Source organism: Seriola lalandi, unplaced genomic scaffold, assembly GCF_002814215.2.
Source record: "Seriola lalandi dorsalis isolate HSWRI2012SDOR001 ecotype SW California unplaced genomic scaffold, Sedor1 jcf7180002054544, whole genome shotgun sequence".
Classification (NCBI taxonomy): Eukaryota; Metazoa; Chordata; class Actinopteri; order Carangiformes; family Carangidae; genus Seriola; species Seriola lalandi.
In genome coordinates this window covers 2,186,381-2,210,837 of record NW_019525097.1, presented here as the reverse complement: position 1 = coordinate 2,210,837, position 24,457 = coordinate 2,186,381, and the positions used below count along the sequence as shown (strand labels likewise).

At 40.0% G+C, this 24,457-nt stretch overlaps 1 protein-coding gene across 8 annotated transcripts in view; it reads left to right on the top strand.

Moving 5' to 3' along the window:
• Positions 1 to 52: 52 nt before the first annotated feature.
• Positions 53 to 24,457, top strand: part of dtnba (dystrobrevin, beta a) — a 33,150-nt gene continuing 8,745 nt past the window's right edge. For 5 of the 8 annotated variants that reach the window (XM_023414863.2, XM_087176256.1, XM_023414862.2 and 2 more), the window contains exons 1-16: positions 54 to 331; positions 6,755 to 6,805; positions 10,452 to 10,543; positions 10,809 to 10,889; positions 11,009 to 11,222; positions 12,005 to 12,090; positions 12,820 to 12,974; positions 13,146 to 13,245; positions 13,959 to 14,125; positions 16,033 to 16,157; positions 17,872 to 17,943; positions 19,063 to 19,140; positions 20,593 to 20,677; positions 20,833 to 20,912; positions 22,000 to 22,113; positions 24,241 to 24,337. In XM_023414863.2, the coding sequence (XP_023270631.1) occupies positions 10,453 to 10,543; positions 10,809 to 10,889; positions 11,009 to 11,222; positions 12,005 to 12,090; positions 12,820 to 12,974; positions 13,146 to 13,245; positions 13,959 to 14,125; positions 16,033 to 16,157; positions 17,872 to 17,943; positions 19,063 to 19,140; positions 20,593 to 20,677; positions 20,833 to 20,912; positions 22,000 to 22,113; positions 24,241 to 24,337 (1,545 nt within the window). In that variant the 5' untranslated portion in view covers positions 54 to 331; positions 6,755 to 6,805; position 10,452. Of the gene's footprint in view, positions 332 to 4,933; positions 4,985 to 6,754; positions 6,806 to 10,451; positions 10,544 to 10,808; positions 10,890 to 11,008; positions 11,223 to 12,004; positions 12,091 to 12,819; positions 12,975 to 13,145; positions 13,246 to 13,958; positions 14,126 to 16,032; positions 16,158 to 17,871; positions 17,944 to 19,062; positions 19,141 to 20,592; positions 20,678 to 20,832; positions 20,913 to 21,999; positions 22,114 to 24,240; positions 24,338 to 24,457 lie in introns of those variants that run through there. The other 3 variants (XM_023414860.2, XM_087176255.1, XM_087176257.1) reach the window with 3 other exon arrangements.

The window sequence follows — 24,457 nt, the reverse complement described above, 5'->3', positions numbered from 1 at the left end:
GGGGGGGCGGCGGAGTGGGACGGACCGAGGAGACGAGTGACTTCTTTCAAAAATAGTTCACTTCATCACAGCAGCGACCGGTACAACGGCGGCGGCGGCGGGTGAGGAGGGCGTGAAGCATGGTTCGCTACGGAAATAAATAACGGGACCCGGGGGGGAGGACATTATTTAAACCAAAGAGGAGGCCACGAAACACGGTGGGGAAAAAAAAAAAAAAGAGGAAACGGATATTTCAAGAAAGAAGAAAACTCAAGCTCAAGTCAGTGCCACACGTTTCAGTGTTGATGTTGGTATTTGGCCACGAACAGGCTACCTGCCGAAAATAGTCCCGGTGAGTAGACCCCGTCTCACATACTACGAGATATACCATTTAAAATAAAAGTGGAAAATCAAGTTACTGGTGACTGTAACTGGCGACTTTTAATGTTTAAAAACTGTACCGGGAGTTTGAGGTAGAGATTTCAAGTGCACATTCATTCGTGGGGGAACAAGGTGAACGGGCAGTTGAAACTTTTCTGCAATATGGCCGCTCAGATGTCACACAGCTTCCCAGAAGGAGGCAGAGCTTTAAAAGTGGCTTTGACTCAAGTCTTTTTTTTTTTTTTTAATTAATGGAAACCCAAACTGTCCAGAGAAGACCGTCGAAATATTACACGTAAAAATGTCCAGTGTGTTGTCCCTCCCTGTCTTGAGTCATAAGTCATGCCCACTTTTCAAATCCAAACTACTATTGGTGTTTGACTGGCGTTTTCCTCTATGGGAGGAACGTTAATCCATTAAAAATATATTGCAATTTTACGTTTCCTGGCGTATCACCCAACGTACAGGCGTTGTGCAACATGACTTAATACTTTTTATTTTATTTATTTTTTAAATCACCTGTCTCCATTTTGAAATACGTCACAGTATATATTAAGGTTTTGATTCAGGTTTAGTGGCATGTACAATTACAATGCAACAGGCTGAATGGAAACAGATGTAGCAAGAATGTTAGTATATAGATGGCATGTTAGGGCTAATAAATCATTAAATCTGATCACTTGGGTGAAACGAAATGGTTTAATGAATCATAATATTATTTACTGATCATCAGCAATCTAATTAATCACACCACAACCTGCCAAAAGGAGATATTGGAGGTAACCAAAGCATTTTGGGGCTCTCCAACCCCACACTCTAAAATGTGTTTAAGCATATATGAAGAGCAGATACTAAAAATGTCTTTATCCCAATTAAAATTCAAAGAATAGTTGTTTCCTCTTTTAGCAAACATTATTTTAACAGTCTAGAAGTAAACAGACCATCAACCAAGCAGCTTTTTATTTAGTTGTTTTGATTCACGTGCAGGTAAAGCTAAAAATATTCAAATAATGGTCATGTTCATTAACAAACAGGGCAAGTATAAACTGTGGTGGATTTTTTTAATTTGTGTATCCAGGCAGGTTGCAGACTCTTCCAAACGGTTGCTCCCGGGGGAGGAAGCTAAAAAAGGGAGGGATGACAGAAAGAGGGAGAGAGGGAGAGAGAGGCAGAGATCACAGTAACTGATTAGAGGTCCCTGCTAACTATACTTTAATTGAGCAGTGGGCGATTTGTTTACATTTTTACCAGCACCAAATGAGAGGGGGGACGAGAATTAACCGTCCCACTTTTCCCGGCACTCGCCCTCCCGCATGAGATAACCAGGTATTAAATGTGGCTTAGTGTTTCACCTATGTGAATATGGTACCTGCAGCGGTTTCTTCACCAGCCACTTCATAACATTTCATCTAAGTGTCGCCATATGGGAAGATTTTAGAGGTTGTTGATTTACAGTAGTGCTGAATTGTGTTACTGTCTCCACTGAGGGTGGGGAGATAATAGCTGTGAGGATGAAACCTATGATTAGAAGCACTCATTCCTATCCAGCCTCTAGTTCATATAATTTTGCAAGAATTAAATTATAGTGAAATTTAAGTATTCCTCACTTTGCATGTGGGAGCAGTTGCCTGGCCCTCCAACACTACTGGTGACCTCAGAGCCCTCCACTCATTTACTGAGTTAATTCTCAGATAGCTTGCAGAATTGCAGTAAAATACATGATATAATGAAAGGCTAGTTAGCTTTCAGCAAAGAACCACCAGTTTTTGTCATTGCTTAGTTTGTATAACAGCTTGTTTTGAAAGCATGCAATGGTTCACTAAGGTCACTGATACTGTGCTGGCCCGTCAGCCTGTTCATTGATCTGCTGTGGAGCTGGGAATCCAGGATAACTGCTGCTGGGTCCCTGCTCCACAAGAATAATAGGACTGTTTTTAAAATGACTTGCTCAAGGGCAAAGGAATAGACGAAAGCTAATAGTTTTAAGTTTACGGATGAGACCCTGATTTAGAGGATTATTGTGATGAAAGGTTGAATTGAATTTGGGGATCTTGGTCTTTCCTCCTCAAATCTTTCATAAATACTCAGTAAATAAGTGGCACATTCAAGTATTTCAAGCTGCAGATTCAATGTGAAATGATCAAACATTTACTTTTGTTGCTTGAAGACACTAGACACAACTTTCACTTCCTTTGTTTTTCTCTTTCACTCTCTTCCTGTCGCTTTCCTTCCGGCTTCTTAGTTAGATTAGATTTGTACATCTTCATTTCTCTCTGCTTTTCTTTCTTCTTCGTATCTCAGTATCGAGACCTTTCATTCCTGCTGTATTTCTCTCCGTCTTGTGTCTGCAATGCACTATCACTTTGCATTTCCTCTTTTCTTTCTTTGCAACCGGCATGACCACCTTACAGTTCTCTGAGCATACCGCCCTCACCACCAGAAAGATTAGTTTAAGCTCTAAACTTTGCTTTGGTTGCAGTCACAGGTGTAGCGTTTGTGTAAATGTAAAAGCCAATAGAGATGAGTTTGATAATGAGTCTTAATATGTCTCTGATAAGTTTCTACTGCATTCAGAGAGCAAAAAGCACCGTGTTACTGTAAAACAAAGCATGGGACTGTCGGTTGGGGCATGTTGCTTCAGGCATCAGTAAGGCTATGAAACACGATCCAAATGCTGGTTTAACTAACAGGTCCATGAGTTTAAAGGCTTATCAGATGCAAAATCACTTCAAAATGGTTTCAAAATAGTACGAGACAGGATTTTATATCTCTGTAAAGTTCTCAACGCAGAAATAGTTTTTGGCTTTTTTCACGACAGTCGTAAAAATAAACAGTAGAAACATAGTGTTCATGTTGCAGCGTAAACTACCAGGAATGTGGGCTTGCAGACATATTTGATTGGTTAACAGGCCGCAGTGCCTTGCTGGATGACATTGTGTTGTGTTGCACCAAACGTTGGCCCAGGTTCATCCTCATCCGCCTTTTACCATAACCATCCCTCCATTAAAACACCACAAGGCACATGAACGTTTATTTTAAAGGTTTAAGGGAATTTGTGGAAAGAGTGTCACCATCACACCTGAGGGCACTGATGAAGGTAACTGTAAAAAGTCAGGCTCAGCATCTTGGCCACAGTTTCCCATATATTGTTATTGAATTTGTTAAATTCTTAAACGTTGGTATCAGCCTCAAAAACTCTGTATTGACGACCATGTGCTTTGTCTGCCTTAGAGAGCTGAGCCAATCCTTGGTCCGTCAGTTCAGGCTTGGTTCTGTGTGTTATTGTTAAAACCTCTATAACAGGCTCCGCCCTATCGCCACCTCAGAACACGCCATAACTTCTGGACCAGTCGTCCACACGCCCCTGACTGGCACGCTAGCTGTCCATCTTAAATGTGTAACCAGATATGAGTTGCTTCTGTTTTTACCTGCCTAGTGACAGCCCTGGGGTCATGCCGGGTCAGCCGGGTTGTCTCTATGGCAGCACAGGGATCTGAGGTCAGGAGAGAGAGAGAGAGAGATTGGAAAGGCAGGGAGAGATTTTTGCTTTCAGTTCAACCTGATTGGAGTCGGTACAGTTGCAGGTGTTTGTCTGTTGTAAAGAGGCTCTAAGAAAGTATTGAACTAGATTTAATGTTTTTAGTGCCGGTGAGGTTGTTTTTATTTTACAGGGCTCATTCAGCATAGGTGTCAAAGGCAGAGGAGTTTTAGTTTGGTATATCTGTATATTTCATTTTGCTGTCTTTAAACCTGACCTCTTTAATGCTAACAAATTCAAAAATATATTTCTACCAACTGTATTATAGTCAAGGTGCAAAAAAAAATTGTGCTGAAACAGTTAGTTCCATTTATTGATTAGTCATTTGACAGAAAATTCATTGGTTGTTCACTATTCTCTGACATTTTATAGACTAACAGCCTGTCAGTTTATTGAAGAAATAACCCACACTTGGGCTGAATGATCATCATGTTGTTAGTATTTTGGCAGATATTACGGTTGCGATATGAAGCATGATTATATTTGGAATGTAATTTGCATTTTATTGTCACTGAAAAAATTATGGGATTTTTGTTGGGGCTTGTACATCCTGGAGATTATAGTTTGATGATGCTTATTGTCATCATTTATGGTGTTATTTATTATGTTATCACATTTAACACATTTTTTAAAATTACAGCTCCGGCTGTTTCGATATTGAACTTGGCCATATTGTGATTTTCAACAATATTTTGATTAATTATTCAGCCCTGACCTACACATTTCCATCCCACAGGATTTGGGTCCAGCCAACAAGCCTCACCTACTTCATGTGTTACAGTAAAGTTGTCTACTGTGTATGTATATATATATATATATATATAATTTATAACACACAAACACACACACACTGGTCAGGTCCTGTCAGGGCAGACTGTGAGAATACAGAGCAGCTGCAAGTGGTAATGTGGTCATGTGGCATGAATGGTGCGTGCTGTGGTTTGCAGAGGGTGGTAAACACCCTCTTACCCCTCTTTAGTACCCCCTCGCCTGCCTGACGCCCCGTCCCTGTATCAGTGTCTTCTTCTTCTTCTTCTCTCCCACTCATGAACATTTAGTTTGTGGATTCATCCACAGAGCACAGCGGTGAGGCCAGTATCTGTCATCTTTTAAACATTTTTGTTCGCAAATCAAAGCCTGTACTGCATGTTTTAGACTGAGAGCAATTCTTATGAACAGGTGTTTGTGTGTGTGTGTGTGTGTGTGTGTGTGCGCGTGTGTTTGTGTGAGAGAGAGAAAGAGGAAGGGTGATGTTAGTGTGTGTTTACTTTCAGAATCATTTGCCTCACTCAGGTGTTGGGACTGTATGGGTGTAACCACCGTCCTGATGATCCTATAGAGAGAGAGTGTGTGTGTGTGTGTGTGTGTGGGGGCGTGGGCATGTGTGTGTGGCTGTTTATGCACAGGTGCACTGGTTGGGTGGTCCGCACTGATGTGACACCCTCCTGCACTCACGTATCACACACACTCACAACATTCTGTAGTTTAGGGAGACAGAAAAATGTTGATGAGATGGAGCATCATAATATTTGCCTAATGCAGTCATGCATGATTGTATATGTGTGTAGCTTGGGGAATGTAAACGTGTTTCTAGCCTCAGCAGTTAGTAAATAAATGCATTTGCAAGCTTAAAATATATGGACAGACTGAGAGTTTTCAGTGTCGTGATTAAGATCACGTGTGGCATTTGAGGTTGGTAACCGGATGCAGAATAGAACATCATATTCTTATAACTCACATGTCAACAAGTAGGTGATAATGGAAGAGAGTGAACAACACTTTTCGCTATCTTCCATTATCACCTACAGCTCTGAAATGGGCCATTAAGTATAATTAGTACCTTTTTAGTTTTGGTACTTTAAGTATATTTTAATGGTGACACTTTTGTACAATTTATACACTGTGGTACTTTTACCTCCACCTCTGTCTGTCTGTGTGTTGTCTGTCTCGTTTTTGACACCTGCTGACAGGATGTAACTGTCTCCATATTCAGGCTGGCCTGTGTTCACATCTAACTAAATAATCTTAGGATTTTCTGTGCCTTCAGGCACATTTGTTGAAACTTTCTGCATGAATTCAGCTCCCCTAATGTGCAGACATATAATGCACATGTGGAAATATCCCACGTTTTGTGATTCAAGTATCCATGAGGTTTGAGTTAGACTTATATCTTTTGCTGTAGGAAGATTTCTGACTCTGCCGTCATGAGAGTTTGTTGAACAGAGCCTAATGACATGTCAGTGTGTAAACTCATTATATTTGTTATGTCTTGTTTGAGGAGAATTAACTTGGCACTTGGCAGCTGTTCAGCACTGGCTGTCTTTTCTAATATTTGTCAGCTAAACGGTGAATAAAGGAATGGGTGTCATTATCTACAAATGGCCATGACTTTTCTGCAGGTTTGTCAAATACACTGTTTGTCAAGAATCATACAAACATGATTGTATTGATTTACTTTAAAGTTTAATAATCTTAAATGATCTACAAAGCAGCTACTCGATATAAATAGCTACTGCAGCATAACAAGAGTGAGTACTTTGTGCTATACACTCAGTTTAGTTTTCTCATATATTTCTGAAAGCTTATATAAAATAATACCAGCAAAAGGAGCAAACTGCCATTACTGAAAATTACAATAAATCCAGCAGTTTTAAAGTTGAGCTACAATCAGAAAATATCAGGTAACGTGCACCAGTCAAACTAGCTTACAGCGATGTAGGAGTGTGTCTCTCACTGGTTGTGTCTCTGTATTAGAGTGTGTCCTCTGCTGTCCCCAAAGAGCCTTTGACGTTATTGTCTGCAAGCTGAAAAGACTTTTCAAACTTCCTTTCTCTTTTTTCTGTGTCCCTCTGCTAGACATCCTTTGTTGAGGCTCCTCTGTCCTGTGTGACCCCCTGACACAGAGAGGTATGACCACACACACACACACAAACATGCAAATACACACCCAGTTTAGATGCAGTAGTGTCAAACCCTGTACCTTTAGCACAGTTGAGCCTTCAGTTGTTTTCTAAACTCTACTGTATCTTAAGCCAGAAGTTGGTGGGAGACTGAGAGTGTAGCTTTAGGTTCAGAGTGTGTGTTTTCAGAGCAGCATGTGTTGTTTGTATGTTTGTTTCCGTAAAGCTCAGCAAATGTCGGCCACAATAAAACACCATGGTGCAACAGCAATGTGCATCGCCACGCACACAAACGCAGAAAAGCAATACGCACGCAGTCAGCTGTAATATACCTCTCTCCACCTCTGCTCCCTCCTCTGTCTCTTTCTTTTTCTCTCTCCTGTGCTTCACTTTCATTAGCTGAGTCTCTACAGAAAAGACTTGAACCAACAGAGCACAAAGTATGTCCCCTGTCAGTTACCAGTCGCATTCATTTTACAGTTTCCATTGAGTGAGTGGGGGTTTTATTTCCAGTGGAAACATTCAGACCGGCTCATGATTCAGGAATAGAGTTTATTTTGTGACAAAGCTCTTTATGTAATTATCACCTCAGCATGAAATCCATTGTGCGTTTTACTTCCAAGACAGCAATCAACTTGAAAGCAGTGTGGTAGTAAAGCAAGTACAATTTGATGTTGGTCGGTCCAGACTGAATCCAATAATTATTTTTGTCATTTTTCAAGCAACTAATGACAAACATACTGGTTCCAGCTTCTTAAATGTGAAGATTTTATGCTTTACTTTGTCATATATGGTGATAAATTGAGTATTTTTGAACTGAATATAAACTGATAGTTGGTCAGAGCAAGACACTTGATGTCACCTTGGGATGCGGTAAATTATAAAGAGCATTTTACTTAAATGATGGTCTAACAGGAAACAGTTAGCAGATTAATTGTTAGTTGCAGCCTTAACAAAATGCTTGTCTATTTACCCATTGTCACTTTCAAATTTCCTGTGACCAACCTTTGTACTCTGACCCAGTGATTGGGAAAAATGCAGCCAAGCTGTTCCTGGCCCTCTGACACAGTCGGGTGGGGTGGGGGGTGGGGGGTGGTGGGTAATTGTGGGAAGGGTAATTATATCTACGATAGCTTAAAGCTTTCTGAGTTAAAATAAGAAGCAAACCTCACTCACCAAATGTTCCTCCATGTCAGCTATATGCGGACAGACTGCCACAGACAGACAGACAGGGTGTAGTTATCACCAAGGCCAGGCTGGAAATAACAATTTACTCACCATGGGAGACCAGAGTTGTAACTGATGAGCAAGTGGAAGCAGTCATATGTCTTTTTCTGGCTCATGTCACATCCAGTCTGAACAGCTCTTTATAATGAGCGTCAATTAAACATTTCACTGACTCCTCTACATCCACAAACAACAAACTATTTAATGACATCGCCGTAGGCTTCAGTGAATTGTTGTGGGCATTTTTCCTAAATGCTTAATCAATTAAATGAGAAAATAATTTGAAGGTTTAAAATCACATAACAATTTGCCTCTCATTTACGCACACACACACACACCAGTGGCTGCAAGCTACCATGCAGGGTGCTGACCAGGCCATCAGGAGCAATTTAGACATGTGGACTTGCAGACACGAGGAGCTGGGGATCAAACCACCAACCCTGTGATTAGTGGGCGACATACTCCACCACCTGAGCCACAGCCGCTCTGAAACAAATAAAAACAAGTGGGAAAATAAATTTGTTCAGCACCAGTAAGTGATAAAATGCGGCCTACTCCGTCTTCCTTGTAGTGGCAATGTGAGAGGACAGCTGCCCAATCAGAGCTGCAAACATTATGTAAGAGATCTGCTCAGTGCTAAACAAACCTGAAAGTTACAGAAGTCAGTGAGAGGCAAGAGGCAGCTTGTCTCTTTATCTAAATATCTGAATGCACCGTCACTTGTGCCTGATGTATCTGCCAGATTCCAGTATTTAATCAGTTGTCATCTGCGTCTTTGCAGCATGAGTGGTGAAGGTGGAAATTACAGTGGAGATATTTTGAGACGTCCTCTAGTGAGCATCTATAGCTGTGTCTTACTGAGGGACACGTCGAGGAAGCGGCGGCCTCAGCATGGCTGTCCTGTCAAAGCAGTTAGAGACCTACACTTGTACTTGACTAACTGGTACCAGCAGCCTCGTGTGTGTGTGTGTGTGTGTGTGTGTGTGTGTGTGTGTGTGTGTGTGAGAGAGTGAGAAATGGCAATGAAGCAGCTGTATAATGATGCAAGGGACTGTGTGTGTGTGTGTGTGTGTTTCAGAGTGTGTGAAAGTGACTGAAAAGAGTAGTCCTTTTGTCTGGATGAAGCATGAAGTCTCCTGGGAAGCTTTCAAATCCTCTCTGGAATGTGTGTGTGTGTGTGTGTGTGTGTGTGTGTGCGCGCGTGCTGGGGGTTGCCTTGACACCTACATTTATACAAGGAATGCAAATATTTGTGAGTGTGTTTCAGCTTTGTGGTGTAGTGTAACTGTTACCATAGCGACCGATATCCTCTGGTGTTTTCTGTGTCACCTGACATCAGTAGTTGACAGCTAGCTCTCTTTCTCTCTTTTCTTCCACGGTCCGCCCTCCTTCTCTTGTCTAAATGCCAGGCCACAGTTCAGATTTCATCAGCTGCTCTCATTAATGTGTTTATTTACCAAGCACTCAGCTCATCCTCTAGTGGCCCTGAATTTGACTCTCTGTGACCGTACCTCTAGTTTGTGCATGTGGGTGTGTCGGTATGCATACAGTAGACCTGTGTGTAAAAATAAATGTTAAGTCACACGTTGCCATGGTTTGTATTTTCCATCCTTGAGGCTCCTATCAAATATTTAAATTTTAAATTGCTTGTTGAACAAATCACATCCACTAGAATAATGAAGAACATTTCACGAGTTGTTTACTCTTTATCTTTGATGTCTTCTTCTATAGTGTCTATAGAGTCGACACCAAACAGTGTACATACAATTACATACTACTATACTACTATGTGAGAAACTACGCCTCTGGTAGGAACTGCAGATAAGAATTTGTTTAAAGCAACACAGCAGACGGTAACATTTTTATTTAATCTATTGCATGGTCCTTTGCAAAGAAATCAAGTAAGGATTTTCTGTCAAGAAATAGAGAAAAATTCCCATCAAAATGTCCCAAGGTGATGACATTGATTGCTTGTTTTGTACGGTAAACCCTCCCAAATCCAAAGAGATTTAATTTACTATCACATAAAACTAAGATAAATTTGCAAATTACAAGGTGGAACAATGGAAATGTTGTCTTTTGCTTGAAAAATGACTTGATTAATTGGTTATCCAAATAGTTTCTGATTATTTTTCTGTGAATAATAGTTTTAGCTGAAATCAAATCATCCATTGCACACTAACAAAAGCATACGGTATGTGCCTAACTGTGTATGTGACAATTTAAATAACAATGTGGCTGTGATGGGAGATCACAGGACAAACCTAACAGTCTTACAGTCTGATAGTACAGCAGGTTTGACCTTTCCCGAGGTCACAGTGAACAGATTTTAAGAATCGCTACGAACTGATGAGGTCATAAGACTGGTGGCTGTTTATTGCATCAGTTCTTAACATGCCAAACACGCTGTGCTGTGTTTCATGCAGGATGGTGATGGAGGAGGGGGGTCAAATAGACAGAGGGAGAGGGGCTCCAACGACAGCAGGAGCAGAGGGAAGGCAGATCTTCATGGAGCTTGGTAAGTGACCTTTGAACCTTAATGTAAACCTTACATAGCCTCTGCATGGCAGGATGGATTTTTTCCTTTTCAACCCTGCAGCGATCCTTGCCTCTGTGTTCTGTGCTTGAAGATGTAGAACGGTGTCTGTTACCAGGTGGCATTTTCACAGATGCTGTTTCCTGGATTACTTTATTCTCTGTACTGGAAAATTTTTTTGTGGTGTTGTTATGGTTTGAGAAAATTTGAGTTTCTAAATGTCGTCATCTTCTTTTTTTTATCACAGGGGAGCAGAACTTTGATGCCATTATTCTTTCTACATATCGAACAGCCTGCAAGCTCAGATTTATACAGAAGAGATGCAACTGTGAGTGACCACTGCTGTCCTTTTTAGCATGGCATCATCAGCTGTTAAAATAATGACACGACTGTTTGAACTTGTGTGTATCTTGCTCTTTTCACTGACTTCACTCGCTCTCATTCCAGTGCATCTGATCGACATATACAACGTGATCGAGGCGGTGCGGGACGCTGGTCTGAACGCCGTCGAGCTGAATGCCGGGATCTCTGTGACCAGGCTGGAAAACCTGGTGTCCTCCCTGTTCAACCAGCTCAGCAAGCGCCTGCCCACCACACACACCATCAACCCGCAAGAGAGCACCGTCCTGTTAGTTGAATTCATATTGGCTGCCATTGACAGGTAATTACAAGAGAGAGAGTCACAGCATTCAGTTGTTTTCTAACACACATCCGCACATGGTTCAACCAGTGTGTTCAGGAGATCCTCTTGGCCTGCATGCACAGAAAAAATAAATGTAATGTAAATGTTTATAACAAATTTGAAAAATGGGAAAACATTTTTCATCTTCAGTCCAGATTCGTTCATGTTCCCAGTTTTGAAAATCCACCGTGCACCTGCAAAGCTCAGCACTGGAACTGACCTCTTACCTCCCCTTACTATCTTTAAATCACCTCTGGACCAAACCCAGACTGACACCTTAATATAAGACGGAAGAACTGAAAACTGCTCTGATCAAATATGCTCTGAGCTGCTGCTGGGCACGACAGGGAAGAACTGTAGGGGTGCACAGAAAGGAACTAAATAAAGCGCAGTGACACACGTTTTTCAGTAAATTATTTCCACTTGTGTTTCCCCAACTCGAATGCACAGACACACGCTCACACCTCTCCATTTGTAATATCACACACTGCCGGCACAGCGGGGATACCTTCATTAATTATTTAAATCTCCTGATGCAACACTGGGATTTAACTGTTAACTGATCTTTTCTGACAATGGGGAGCTGTTCTCAAATATTCACTATTTATCCAGTGAGATCACCTGTAAAACAGCATCCTTAGTCGTTATTAGGGGGTCCAAGACTCGCTGAGAACAACTGTATTTCACACACTGGGTTTAATGTAAAAATGAGGGTGACATACAGTACACTACCATCAAATGTGTGTTTGTGTGTTTTCCAGTGAACCAGACAGCAGACTGACGGTGCTGTCCGTGAAGGCGATGTTAGCCATGCTGTGTGGAGGGAAACTGATAGATAAACTCCGCTGTGAGTACCAGCAGATACCAGCACGACTGACATGGAGTCTGCTACGCATCAACTTTCTCACTTTTACCAGAACTTCTTTTCAACCGTCCCCAGACAACTGGCACAAACTTGTTGATTTCACATGTGCTTTGCCTTGTAAACACACAGATAATTACACATTAACACATTACAAAAGTGACTGAATTAAACAATCAATACCCAGAAACTTAATGCAGTGTATGAACTGTTTCACAACCAAACAAAATAAGTGGGGGAAAAAAAAAAATTTCTGACAAGGTAAAGCTAGAGAACTTTACTTTTCTGCAGGAATAAAGATCTGAGTGACCAGACTGCATGTTGGTTTCCTTAGGCTACTGACTGTGGAGAAAAAGATCTCTGTGCCTCTTCACAAAATACAAATCTCTTTGATATGTTCAGCTCTGATATTTTAATTAGCCTTGTTGTAACCCCATTGGAAATGTGCTTTCTAGCAACACACCAATTGAACTCTTCTTCTGTATATTCAACAATGTTTTTTTCCACACACATATTACTACAAATCTTACCCGCACTGTAACTCTACAGGTTGAATTTCAGCATATACATAGACATATACATGTTGCATATGTGCCACCTTGTGGAAAGCATACGTTAATGCTGCTGTTTGCTCATGTTGCTTCACCTGTTCTTGTATTCATCATGTTGTGCGGACAAAAAACAGTCACACAGTCTGTCTGTGTGTGTGTGTAGATGTGTTTTCTCAGGTATCGGACTCTAGCGGTGTACTGGTGCTGTCCAAGTTTGACGGTTTTCTGAGGGAGGCTCTCAAGTTGCCCACCGCTGTACATGAAGGGCCGTCATTTGGCTACACACACACGTTAGCACGCTCATGTTTCCCACAACAGGTATGGTCACACACCTGCTCTGTCTGTCTATCTATCTGTCTGTCACAGGGGATAGTTTGTACAGAATGTAATCCCACTGGTTCGGTGCTGTTTCGGGGTTTTGATTGTACCAGTCTGTGTCTGTGTTTCTCAACTGTTTTGTCTGTTTTATTTGTTGTTGTTGTTGTGTAGAAGAGGGTGATGCTCAACATGTTCCTGGACATTGTAGCTGAACCTCCTCAGTGTCTTGTCTGGTTGCCTCTCATGCACCGCCTGGCCAACGTGGAGCATGGTACACACACACACACACACACACACACAAAACGCAGACATATACCTTATTAACAAACTTTTATCAGCCGGCCAATTATATCAGCTGTCATTTAGTTAAACTTCCTTATCGGCTGGGATTTTTACATACATAGTTATTTTTAAATATCATTTTCATTTCCATCGTTTGCCGAGCTTCATAGTGAGTCTCAGCTCATTGATTTATCCGTCTGGTCCTTAAATGAACTGTTTTGGTTCATTCTCACTGCTCTCAGAACATAGTTTAGGATCATCGTTCACCGTATCAACTTAAAAGGTGATGATATGTCAGTGTTGTGTTCACAACTTATTTCTGCTGCTTCCAGGTAGCAAGACAAAGTCAGTTGTTGAAGGTTTAATGTTCAAAACGAACATTGATAATGAAGTTTACTGTTCAACTGTGTTGTACGCTGTTTCAGATTTGTATCACAAGCTTAATAGATAAGTTTGACACATTAAAGAATAGATTAAAGAATAAATATAAGCTGATGTATGTATCAAATTTTATTATTTTCGATTGAGTATTGGCCTCAAAAGTTTCAGTCAGTTTCAGGCTCATGTTTTGTGTCCATCATGGATCAGCCTACAAAACCTCAAACCTCATTGGCCGTCTGCTGTGAAAGAGGCCTGATGTGTCTCCTCTCTATCAACTTGTGAAACTCGTCTGATCACTGACACATCCTGTCTTTCTCCCAGTCTATCACCCTGTGTCATGCTCCTACTGTCGTGGCAACGGCATGACGGGCTTCCGCTATCGCTGCCTCCGTTGCCGTGGTTACCAGCTGTGTCAGAACTGCTTCTGGCGCGGCAACACCAGCGGCTCACATAGCAACCAGCATCAGATGAGGGAGCACTCGTCCTGGGTGAGTCGCTGTGTGATTACTCATTCATCACACCAGGGGGCACTACCTGTGTGTGTGTGTGTGTGTGTGTGTGTGTGTGTTAGTGTGTGTGTGTCAGAGTGTGTGCGCCTCCATCTTTGTGAGAGGACACCTTCACAGTGTGGCACTTAAACAGATAATGGAGGCATAACATGAGCTTTTGTTTATTTACTTGAACTGATTTTAATAAAGTACTAAATTATTCAAAATACCAAAAAAGGAAAACTACAGAGACCTTTTTAATTTGATTTAATTTAATTCATTGAGTTCAACTAAACAAACAACAACTCAGGACTGAACTTCACAAAATTGACCTGCCAATTAACACAAACTAACCCTCACCCTGTTTAAAGACAAACACAAAGTCTACACACAAGGGAGGGGCAAACAAACAATTAACTTTACACTACAAATTTACCCTAAGAGAAACAAACTGCTTCAGCTATGAAACAAAAAAGTAACAAAACAAAAAGCAGCAAAATATTTTTGATTTATCATGGAAAATTATAAAAAATGATAAATTAATTAAATCAAATATAACTGTGTTAAAGCTGGAATCAGTGGCTGAAAGTGTGTGCACTTAAAAAACTGTATGTACTGTCATTATGTGAAATGTTTGTCGGTTAACTTTGCAAAAAAGTGTCACGTATTCTTGAAATGTAGTGGAGTAAAAGTATAAAGTGGCATGAGAAGAAAATAGTCAAGTAAAGTACAAATACCTCAGTTTTATACTTAAGTAGTCCCTGATAAAATGTTCTTGGTTTCATTCCACTGTTGCTAATTGTGATGTTTCCAAAAAATCTGAATGGAAAAGACACAGTTCTGTAAAATCGCCATAATATTTCAAAAAAAGCTGCTCTAGCCTGAAGGGAAAAATGTTTTCAATGTAGAAATTACATATTAATAGACGGAAACATAGTTGTTGAATTATTCATCACTAAGCCTTTGTATAATTTGTCTTATTAATGTTTCAGTTTCAGGAATAAATCTCTTCACTAGTGCTGCTCCTGCCTGTCCAACAAAATCTCTTCATCACAGGCAACTCTCCCTAATAATCCTCTGCAGACTTTGCATATCATTTCCGACAGTACTCTGTTTTGGGATGAAGTTTATTCTCAGTTTACCTGCCTCCCCTCAGTGTTGTACAGCGCTCATTTAAAGTGTTACATCTACCTCTCCTGTCTGTTTTCACAAAATGAAACTGGGCTAGAATTTACAACATTTTTTTTTTTTTTTTTATTCTCTTGATTTTAAGTCGTTTTGACTTGATGATCGGATGAAATGTGCCGTAATGAATTTATTAATTTTAAGCGCTAAATCAACTCTTTAAAATTCAAATATTACATATACTGTATTTTTCACAGCAATTTATCACAAGTATGTCTTCACTGATTTTTACTAAAGAAACAGTCCAGAAAACGTACTGTAACTAGACCAGACTCATCTATAATCAGTCAAAATCACTAAGAAAATATATTGTTTCTTATGTTTGAGAGACATAAGAAACCTTCCTAACCTAGAAAACTTTACCAAGATTATATGATGACATCACCAAACTAAAGTCCCCAAAAAAGGACCAAGAAATACTTATTTTTACTTAAAAAAAAAAAGCAAGAAAGAAAAGGGAGTATCCTGGAGTTTGCCAAGTTAAAAAGGAATTCCCCTCCAGGATGTCTGTGTGTGCAACAGATGCTGTGATTTGTCTGGAGCAGCTGAGATAAACAACGCAATAATAACACTTGAATAGCAGTTTACAGATTTTTATCAGGAAAGTGCGGCTGTTTTATCCACGAAGTTCAGGCCTGCAGTTAATATTGCTGCAGTAAATGTCACACAGTCTATGAACACGACCTGTGTTTCTGTGTGTGTGTGTGTGTTTGTTTCTGCAGAAGTCGCCGGCGACGAAGCTTGGCCGAGCCCTGAGCAGGACTCTGGGCTGTGTGTCGTCAAGAGAGCCCCCCCACCCAATTTATCCAGAGGAACCCGAGAGGACGATTAACCTCAGCAACATAGTGTAAGACCTCACAATCACAATCATACCTCTTCTACATACAGTACATGTTAGATAAATGACACAAGGATTGCTTAGGAGTGGCCGAGTTAAAGTAAGTCACTCTTTTACTGAGAACAATTTTTTCTTATGAAAGTGACAAGATAAATTTATAAGAAATAAATCTCACGTGTTATCAAATCAATACTGGTTTTGCTGCTGTAGTCTTAATTGGTTAGATACAACTATTGGCTAATGTTAGCTAATTTGAGCCAGATAATCTGATGTTATGAAATCAGTTCACTGACTTCAAGAGTTGTCTTAACATCTGCTCTATTTATGAAACAGTCACAGTTTGCTGCTCTTGGTCCCTTAGGGTTTGTCTAATGACGATATCAGTAAGGCAAGATAATAAAGGAATCTTGTTTATAAACAATAGTTGAATAGTCTTGCATTTGGTGGAATTGTAAATATCACTGGAATCTCAAAGTTAATTAATTATTTAATTACAGTTTGCAGAGCTTTACTTGTTGTACAGGGGGATCTCAGGAGTTTAAAAAGTCTTCAGAAGCATTGAACTGTAGTTCCCTCAAAGAAAGAGAGACTGAGAAGGTTTTTTCTCGCTTCCTGTAGATGGAAACATTAGTTATAACTGTCTTCCCCTAGCTACAGTGGATAGGAAGCTCACTGCAAAAACTTAACATCAAAACATCCAAATTCTGCCACATATCTCCAAGTCACATTATTTAATTAATTATATTACAGTTAATGCACTTGATAAGTAATTGTAGACCTTTTTGTCCCTACTGGTTTTCCATCAACTTCAACCTGTATCACTGTGAAAAAAGGTATTCAATTGAAATCTCTGTGTTGTTAAAAAGGTCTTGAAAAGATTAATATGGTGAACACTGCAGAAACCCTGACGTAATAATATAATCACAACACAATAGCACTGTAAGAGACTATATTGTCCGGCCTTAGAAGTAGATACACTACATAGAAACAGTACATTGGTAGTGTTTAAGGGGTTTTGTCGAAGGGCTTTGTAGTAGCTGTTGTGTCAACACTAAAACGGGTTCGTTTAGATTGCAGAAGACGAAAAATTACACGCCATCAAACATTTACTATCAGGTCGCAGACTCTTGGCCGACTTTATGGATATCACCAGTAGAGTCACATGTGCACAGAAAGTTCAGATAACATGGATAAACTGAAAGTCCCACCTCTTCAGCCAGCGACTTTGGTCGCTCCGCCCCTCTGCTGGACCCACACGGTCTCATTTTCCAAACACTGGCAGACTGGGTCATTCCTAACCTGCGAGCACTGACCAAACTTATATTCAGGCCAGCACACAGAGGCTGCACTTAGCACAGATGTGAGTATGCTTACAACAATGCTGTATCATATTTATTCTTCTTTCAAACTTATATTTTTCTGTCTTTTTATTTTTTTTTTATTTCCCCTGTGGATCTGTATTCACTCTCTTTCTCTTTCTTTTTTTCTTTCTTTCTCTCCCTCTGGTGATCTTTGGCCTGTCTGTGTTTGTTCAGACTAGTACAATTCACTATTGCATGAGTGCACTCAAAAGCACATGAGAGAGTGTGAGTGTGAGAGTAAGAATGTGTGTTTTCAGATAGGAAAGCCTTTGTGTTTCACTGATTTAACGTTGTTGTGCTCGCTGTATGTTTGTGCTGTTGATGATATGGGTCTGATAGATTGTGTGTTTGTGCGTTTGCAGCCCCTCTCGACCTGTAGAGAACACCAGCGAGGCCATGTTGGTGTCCTCATCAGCACCGGAAGCCACCAAGAGGTAAAGACTGACAGAAAGAGGAGGGAAAAAAAACAGTTTTGTGTCTCTGATCAGAAGTTTGAAATTTTCTCCGATTGATTCATAAATGGGGTTTTTAATAACTTGCTTCATTACTTTGTTCTTTGTTAATTACTGTTTCCTCTACTGTCACTTTACACCAATTGCCAAATGATGAAAATTAAATTTGAGTGTCTTATGTAAGTTTGTGATTTTAGTAAAAGTCCCCAGTACTATTGTTTCAGACCTAAGATTTAATGTAATGTTTCACCACAGTAGCGTCACATCAATGCAAGATACAGTCACAAAACTTTACAGGTGTGTAGTTAAGATCAAAATAAAGCGTGAATACTGTGTACTGTGTAATAATGTAGTCATGACTACTGAGTACCCATAGGTTGAAAGGTCATGTTGTTGATAGATCGCAGCGCAACATGGTCTCTAGTTATATACAGCTGGTAACAAAATGTTGTTTAATGTGGTATAACTCTCCATAAATTCCTGCACTAGGTTAATAATTATAGGCTGCCAGGCCAAATTAATCAATGACTGAGTTTTATTGATTTTTAATACGTTGACCTGTGTAACCATATTAAATTGCGTTTTATTTGATATTAAAAATGTTTTACAGCGTCTTGAAATCAACCTGACCTCTGCAGATATCCTGTAGTAACATTAGTTTTAGATTAATCGATTAGTTGATCGACAGGAAATAAATCTGCGTTTTACTCCAAACATTCCTGAGTTTCAGCTTTTGAGTTGTGTGAAGCAGACGAGGTAGAAGTTATTGTGCAGAATATGCAAAATAACAGCAATACAATGTGCTGAGACATGCAAAAAAGAATATGTAATCTGTGTGAGGAATTGTATGTAAATGAATGAAGTATGTTAAAATATATTAGATATATAGTTTATTAAAAGATATGATAATCTAAGAAATGTGAATTTACAGCATATATGTGCAGAACAGACGTGAACTGACAATCACACACATCCATGAAGAAAGTGTGGCTGTCAGTGTGAAATAAAGTTGTTGTGATATCTGCATATTGGTGAAATGGGACCATAATCACTGTCTGTTATCCTGACTGTTTATTTCCTGTCTGTTGTCCTGTCATCCAGTTTGGCAGCAGCTCAGCGCATGAACGAGGAGCACGCTCTAATCGCTGCATATGTGAATCGCCTCCAGAGCAGCCCGCGGTGAGAGGAGAGCGGGGACACAGCGGGGGGTGGTGGTTACATAAGGGAATCAGGGAGGCTGTAAAGCGGAGAGCAAGGTGCATCACAGTTACACCTAAACTGAGTCATTGGGAGTTTAATTAATCTTTATTATAATGACGAGCGAAGAGCAAGTAAAAAAACAAAATGTAAAACAGCGAAAGGATAAACACAGGTCCCAGTTGTGCAGTCCACTGAATCTTCATTTGTCGAAAGGTTAAAAGCTGCTGTTCTAGGCAACATTTACCCTCAACAACTGGTCATGTGTAGAAGTTAGAGTACGTCCAAAATACCACCTTAACATCCCTTCTGTGCCCGGCTTTCACTTGGCTTAACTTAGTCTGCTCACAGAAGTTTGCCAGTACTGTTTCTAGTCGTCAGATGCCAGTTCACTAATCTCTAGACTATGAAGAAGTTCTTTCCCTAAACCTGATGAACGCAACTTCAGTTTCAACAGTTTATGTAACTATTTCAGTTTCTCTGCTCGCTTGCCAACTAGTTTTCACTGATGGCACCTTACAAATTACTGAATGAACTAACTAGTTTCAAATAAACTATATTGAGAGGGAACGTTTTAACCCTGTTGACCTGATTTTTGAAGGTAATTGTACTGAATTTAAACTGAATTTACTGCTAAAAACTGGTACATTCTCTAGAGAAGAAAGTGTATTCTCTTCTTGAAACAATCCATGTACCACTGCTGTGTGGGATATTGGTTGTTGTATTTTTTGTCTGCAGTGTTTTGTGTGGGGTCGGCCCTTTCATAGTCGTGACATTTTCTGCTGCTGCAGGCTGTGTGCATGATTGTTTTTTGATGAGAAACCAGAATGTGCTGGATGCAGTTGCTCAATAACACTCGGCGCCTACGGTGTCTCACGAGTCGAGAAAGATCTAAACGGGTTCAAAATAATGGGTTAACATGTATATTGTACATGTATCATCAGCTGCTCTTTTGACCTCCCCTTTTTATTTTCTCGTATATATTCTTAAATCCTTATGGCTATTGTTGCTGAGAACCCTTGTTCAATTTTAAGATAATTTAGCCAAGGAAATGTTGTCATGTTGCACATCCTGCTCAAAAATGAAAAAATTCAAATTGGATTCTTAGACTAAAACAGGGCTAGTTTCTCCTTTGAAAACAGAAAACAATTATATCCATCATCCTGTCTACATTGGATTATGGAGATATCCTTAATGCTCAGGTTGGATGTTCATCACTGGAATCAAAAAGGCAACAGCATACCTGACTCTTAATCTATAAGGCATCACAGAGCCAGTAACCATGATGCCGTATTCACTGGAGAGATTGGCTTTAAAAGTTCCTCACACTAACCCTCAACTGGGGAGGACTGGTTTCCAGTTAAACCTCAATGTGATCATTAGTCTGTGTTGCTCATAGTCAGTTGCTGATTCTCTCTCTCTCTCTGTCAACAGTATGGACAGTCCCAGCCGACAAGACGAGGAGCACAAACTGATCGCCCGTTACACCTCCTGCCTGGCAGAGACTGACGGCACGGGAGTGAGTCAATAATATTATAATAATATATAAGATATACAGTCAGGTTCCTGTATGTTACATGTGCATAGAACTCATTAAATTATATATAATCATTCCGCAGTCAGTGCAAAACCATTGAACAACAGTGACTTAGTTGTGTGTGTTTTGTGTTTCAGGTGATACCGAACCGCAGCATCAACTTTGACGTGAACAAACAGAAGAGGGAGCTCATTGCACAGCTGGAATGCAAGAACAGGTAGAAGTGAGAACTGTGAACAGAAGATAACTTGTTCATTTTAATTAGATCCCCTTGTTTAGTTCGACTCGTGCACCTTTTTAAATCTGTCACTTTTAGTTGTGTTTGTGACTGTATATCTGAAGCGCTACTGTATCAGGATTTCAGGACGTGACATCGGGGTCCCCGTCCAATTTATCTAATTTTTGTGACAACTCTTTAAAAAATCCCTATCACTAAACCCACTATCACTACTTGACCCAATGATTAAAGGTAAACATTTCAAAGTAAACCACCCCTGCACTAGAGCTGCAGCTAATCAATCCATTAATCCATCTCTATTTGAAGAGCCCCCTTTATACATGCTTTACAAATGACAGACACGCTGATAACAAGACAGAACAAACATGTACAGAATAACCGATACTTGAGCGACAGGAAATTAATCATCAATTTTAATAATTAATTCATCTTTCAAGTCATTTTGACAGATGAAATGTTAATTATCTGATGATTACAGCTCCTCAAATGTGTAAAGCTGCAGTTTTTCCTCGTCTTAACTTCACTGTAGACTGAATATCTTTGGGTTTTGGGCTCTGATGTCACCTTGGGCTCCAGGAAAATCGCGTTTGACGTTTTTTCTTTTACTTCTGTTTTTTTTTTTTTTTAGACCAAAAGAATAATCAATCAATTGAGAAAATAATTGGCAGATTGTGAAAATGTATTACTTGCGACCCTGCCCTGCACTTATTGACAATTTCAAATGATGTGTCCTAATAATGAATGTATTGTTTGTCAGATGTTAGTTTATTTAATACTATTAAGCACACTAGGTTGTAATGTTTTCTTTCTCTTTGCTTAAAGGATTGTCCCTTCACAATAAAAGAGCCCTATGTGTATATCTGTGCGTTCTATGTACTGAATGTCTCCAGAATGGGTGCATTCATAAGTTTGTGTCATCTAAATGCAACCGCTTGCCATATTTATATTCTCTAAATCCAACTCATATATTCCTCTGCAGAAGCCTGCAGAAATATCTTCTCACGGTCTGTTCAGTCATGTTACGCTCTCCCAGCCTCAGCTGAACAGTATGTTTTTCATTTCCCAGAGAGATCTTGGCAGAGATCAAACGTCTGCGTACAGAGCATGATGCAGCCTGCCAGCCCAGCCCGGAGAAGGGCAGCACCAACCCAACTCTGCTGGCTGAGCTTCGCCTGCTCAGGTAAACGGACTCCACCAAAGACCAGGAGTCACACCGACACTTGAAATACTTGTTATACGTACTTATAAAGATTCTTTTGTTTTAACTTGAGCTTTGTGAGTCATACCGACTGAAGTGATGCCCAAACATCATTTTCAGTGAGTTCAAAGCTTCTCAGGCCCTACGCCTGCATTTACTGCATTGCGTACCACAGCGTCAGATTTGGCGGGAAATCTGTTGTGTTGCTTTGCAGCACAGAGGGAGAGTGCTTTATGGCAGATGGCAGTGACAGATGGTAGTTTGTTAAAAAGCTAATTTAAAAGTCACCCCCAACTTGTTTATGCTTTTTTAGTAAAAACAAATTTTATATATAGATTTTATCTGATCTTTCAAATTATTATTATTTTTTGTTATCTATGTTATTATTTATTATTATTTATCTTATTATTTACTTGTTATTTTTTATTATTTAGCATTTTTGTAAAAAAAAAAAAAAAAGGATATTTCCACTTTGGGGCACCAAATTGTGTGATTGAAATATTTAAAATATACTGAGATGAAAGGTTTTGGTCCTAGAGTCTTACATTTTTCTGAAAGCTTTGATATTCTCTGACTTGGGGCTAAATCATATGCAGGTGTAGTGAAAACTGAAACAAGCTTAATGAGACACATTAGCTAATAGCTGTAATTTAAGGTAACTACACACTATCTGGCTGAGTCCAAATGTCCACCTTGCACACTTGCAGACCACATGGGGGTGAAGTGCTCAGTGAGACTTAAAGAGTTTCCAGTGAGGTGAATTAAAGTTCCTGACACTGTACTCAACAGTAACTCATTTCAAAGTATTTTTCTGGACGGTTCTTAATTTTACTGAGACATTCAGAATGAGAAGTAAAAATGTTCCCTTTACACAAGCTGCTAAACACAGTATTACATCGACATTAAACCCTCAATTGACGGTGATAATCATGATCATCACTTCCTTCCATCACACATAATATGAATATGAAGTTTCCACCTTGTAACTGTTACTGGCTCAGATACATCTTCTATATGTGTCTGTCAAATCTGAGTTTTTTTCCCAGTAAAGATGCAGAAGATCATCTCAACTTCCTCTGTTGAAGCTTCACTTCAGTGACATAATGACTCAAATCTGGATTTAATGTGTGACTCAGGCTCTCGTTTTAGTTGTTTATTTACTTCTTTATCCTACCATGTGAAGGAAAGCCAAGCAGGAAAGAGAAGAGTTATGCTCCTGCTTTTAATTCCCGTCCAGATCGCACACTGTTTGGGGGGAAAAAAAGATTGTAAACACCTCTGTATGTTTGTTACTCTGGAATGATGTTAGCCACAGATGCTGACTCTTAAATCTTGTTTCCGTTGCCAAGTTATTATAAATAGTGAAACTTTATCATTTGGGTGTATTTTGGGTATTTGAAAGCCTCACTGGTATAGAGCATTTTAGCAGTATAAAGTGTGAGGTGGAGGAAGTTGACAGTTTTGATTGTATCGGTCCTAATTACATTTTCAAGATCTCAAGGTCTTTAAGGTTTTATGATCTGCCCCAGACACAAACACTCACTCGTGAGAATGTCATGGATTTCTAACCTAATGTTCCCTTGTCCTGTAGTCTCCAGCAAACCGTAACTACATCTAATCGCTCTGATTTCATTTTCCTCTGGCAAAGCTCTCGCCGAGGTTTCTGCCGTTCCATCTACTGAGAGTCTTTCGAGGATGAGCCTGTGTTTAAAAATTCAGTCTCTTATTTCGCTAAGCAGGCGACTTGACAAGTGTCTTCATGAATGAGGGAGAGAGAGAGAGAGAGAGAGAGAGACAGAGAGAGAGGAGTTTTATTTCATTCACTCATTTGCCTAATCAGACGTGGAGACCAGCCGCTGTAGAGATGTGTCCTGTATATGTGACTAAACACAAATTATTCTGTATTAAACTGGCTCTGAAGATTCACGGTGTGAGATGTGAGATGTCAGAGCTCTTCTGTGTTTCTGCATGTCTTTGTTATTTTAGTCTTACTACAGCTTCTACCTTCCCCTAATGTTACAGTATTGGAAAATAAGCTGTGTGTGTGTGTGTGTGTGTGTGTGTGTGTGTGTGTGTGTGTGTGTGTGTGTGTGTGTGTGTGTGTTGCAGGCAGAGGAAAGATGAGCTGGAACAGAGGATGTCGTCTCTGCAAGAGAGCAGGAGGGAACTGATGGTACAGCTGGAGGGACTGATGAAGCTGCTCAAGGTGACTCACACAAACACTAGCCCCCTTTCAAACAGAGATCCTGCTATATCGCTGTAAGGAAGACCTGAACCAAACAAAGCTAACATAATACTGTGCCCAGTGTGGGATTTTTACATAGCA